The sequence below is a fragment of the Aspergillus uvarum genome, assembly GCF_003184745.1.
Source record: "Aspergillus uvarum CBS 121591 unplaced genomic scaffold BO82scaffold_169, whole genome shotgun sequence".
Lineage (NCBI taxonomy): Eukaryota > Fungi > Ascomycota > Eurotiomycetes > Eurotiales > Aspergillaceae > Aspergillus > Aspergillus uvarum.
Genome location: NW_020291466.1, coordinates 1 through 1,210, shown reverse-complemented (window position 1 = coordinate 1,210; position 1,210 = coordinate 1). Strand labels below are relative to the sequence as shown.

General features: G+C 36.8%; 1 protein-coding gene across 1 annotated transcript; it reads right to left on the bottom strand.

The window, feature by feature from the left end:
• Positions 1 to 93: 93 nt before the first annotated feature.
• Positions 94 to 1,048, bottom strand: BO82DRAFT_253638 (hemolysin III family protein; the record flags this gene model as incomplete). Its single annotated transcript, XM_025630893.1, has 3 exons — positions 94 to 252; positions 301 to 531; positions 587 to 1,048. Coding segments are annotated over 3 exons (852 nt in total), but the record flags the coding sequence as incomplete, so codon positions are not given.
• Between the last annotated feature and the right edge of the window lie 162 nt (positions 1,049 to 1,210).

Below are 1,210 nucleotides of genomic sequence, written 5' to 3'. Positions count from 1 at the left end.
AACCTAGTACAGTACAACAAAGATACTGTATTATTATCTAGTGCTCAGCAGTGTTTGAGTAAAAGACATCAGTAGAGCACCTAAGCTCATATCTCACAAGCGACAATAAGCTCTACAATAGTTATAATGAAATGAAGACATAATTCCAAGTAGTTGCAAAACAGTAGCCAATACTACCAAAATGTGGAATAATTGATGGGAAGACCAATATATATCAAATTTCCCCGGTTTTATTGACTCGGGAATCTTTGTCTGTACTAGTTAGTATTTTTCTGGGCGAGACTGGCGCAAAATACTCACTGTGTAAATAAATGCACCTAGTAATAGGATAATTCCTTCGGCAAGATAGTATAGTATTCCAGACTGTTTAATCATTGCCCGAAAGCCAATAAGGATAGTGCCGTGTATAAGAGGGGCAAAGGCTGAAAGACCAATACTGATAAAGATACCAACACGGAAAGTACGCCAGCATGGACCTTGAAACTTTGGGCACAGTAGAACCAGAATTATTGATAAGTCCAGGAGAATTATCTGCGCAGAAAGTTAGTATAGTATAAGAATAGCCAATAAAGTCTTCTCAACATACTAAAGCCCAATATACACATCTTAAAAAGGGTTCGTAGTAAAACACCATATATATCCCAGATATAAAATCACCAAGTATCAAGATGGCAATTCCGATGTAATCAAGGCGTAACCATAGACTTGAAATATTCTTAGAGTGGTTGATCAATGTGTGGTATGTAGCTGATATTAGTAGGCATAAACTTGCTGTTAAAAGAAAAAAAGAAATGACCAGATAATCAGCAACTGTTGCCTCAGGGTAATGTGTACAAAGATATTGATAAATAAGTACTTCAGCTGTAAGAAAAAAGGTGCCTGGAACCAGGTGAGAATAAATGTTAACAGTCTCATTGTGAAGCGCAACTAAACTTAGAAAACATGTATAGCCAGATTTCGAAACAGGGCGATAACTGTCGAGAATAAACTTATTATCTTGATACCATTCCGGTATCTCCGAGTAAGATAAAAGACTGGAAGATTTGTCCTTGGGTATAGTTTGAGTTGATGATCCTTCCATAGCTCTAGATGATAGAAAAAGGTTTTCTACCTGCACTTGGATGGAGTAACTCTAGGTATTATGTTGGTTGGGTACAATAAATGTCTCTCAGCTTTCTTATAAATCTTAAGACTAGATAGCATGTGGACC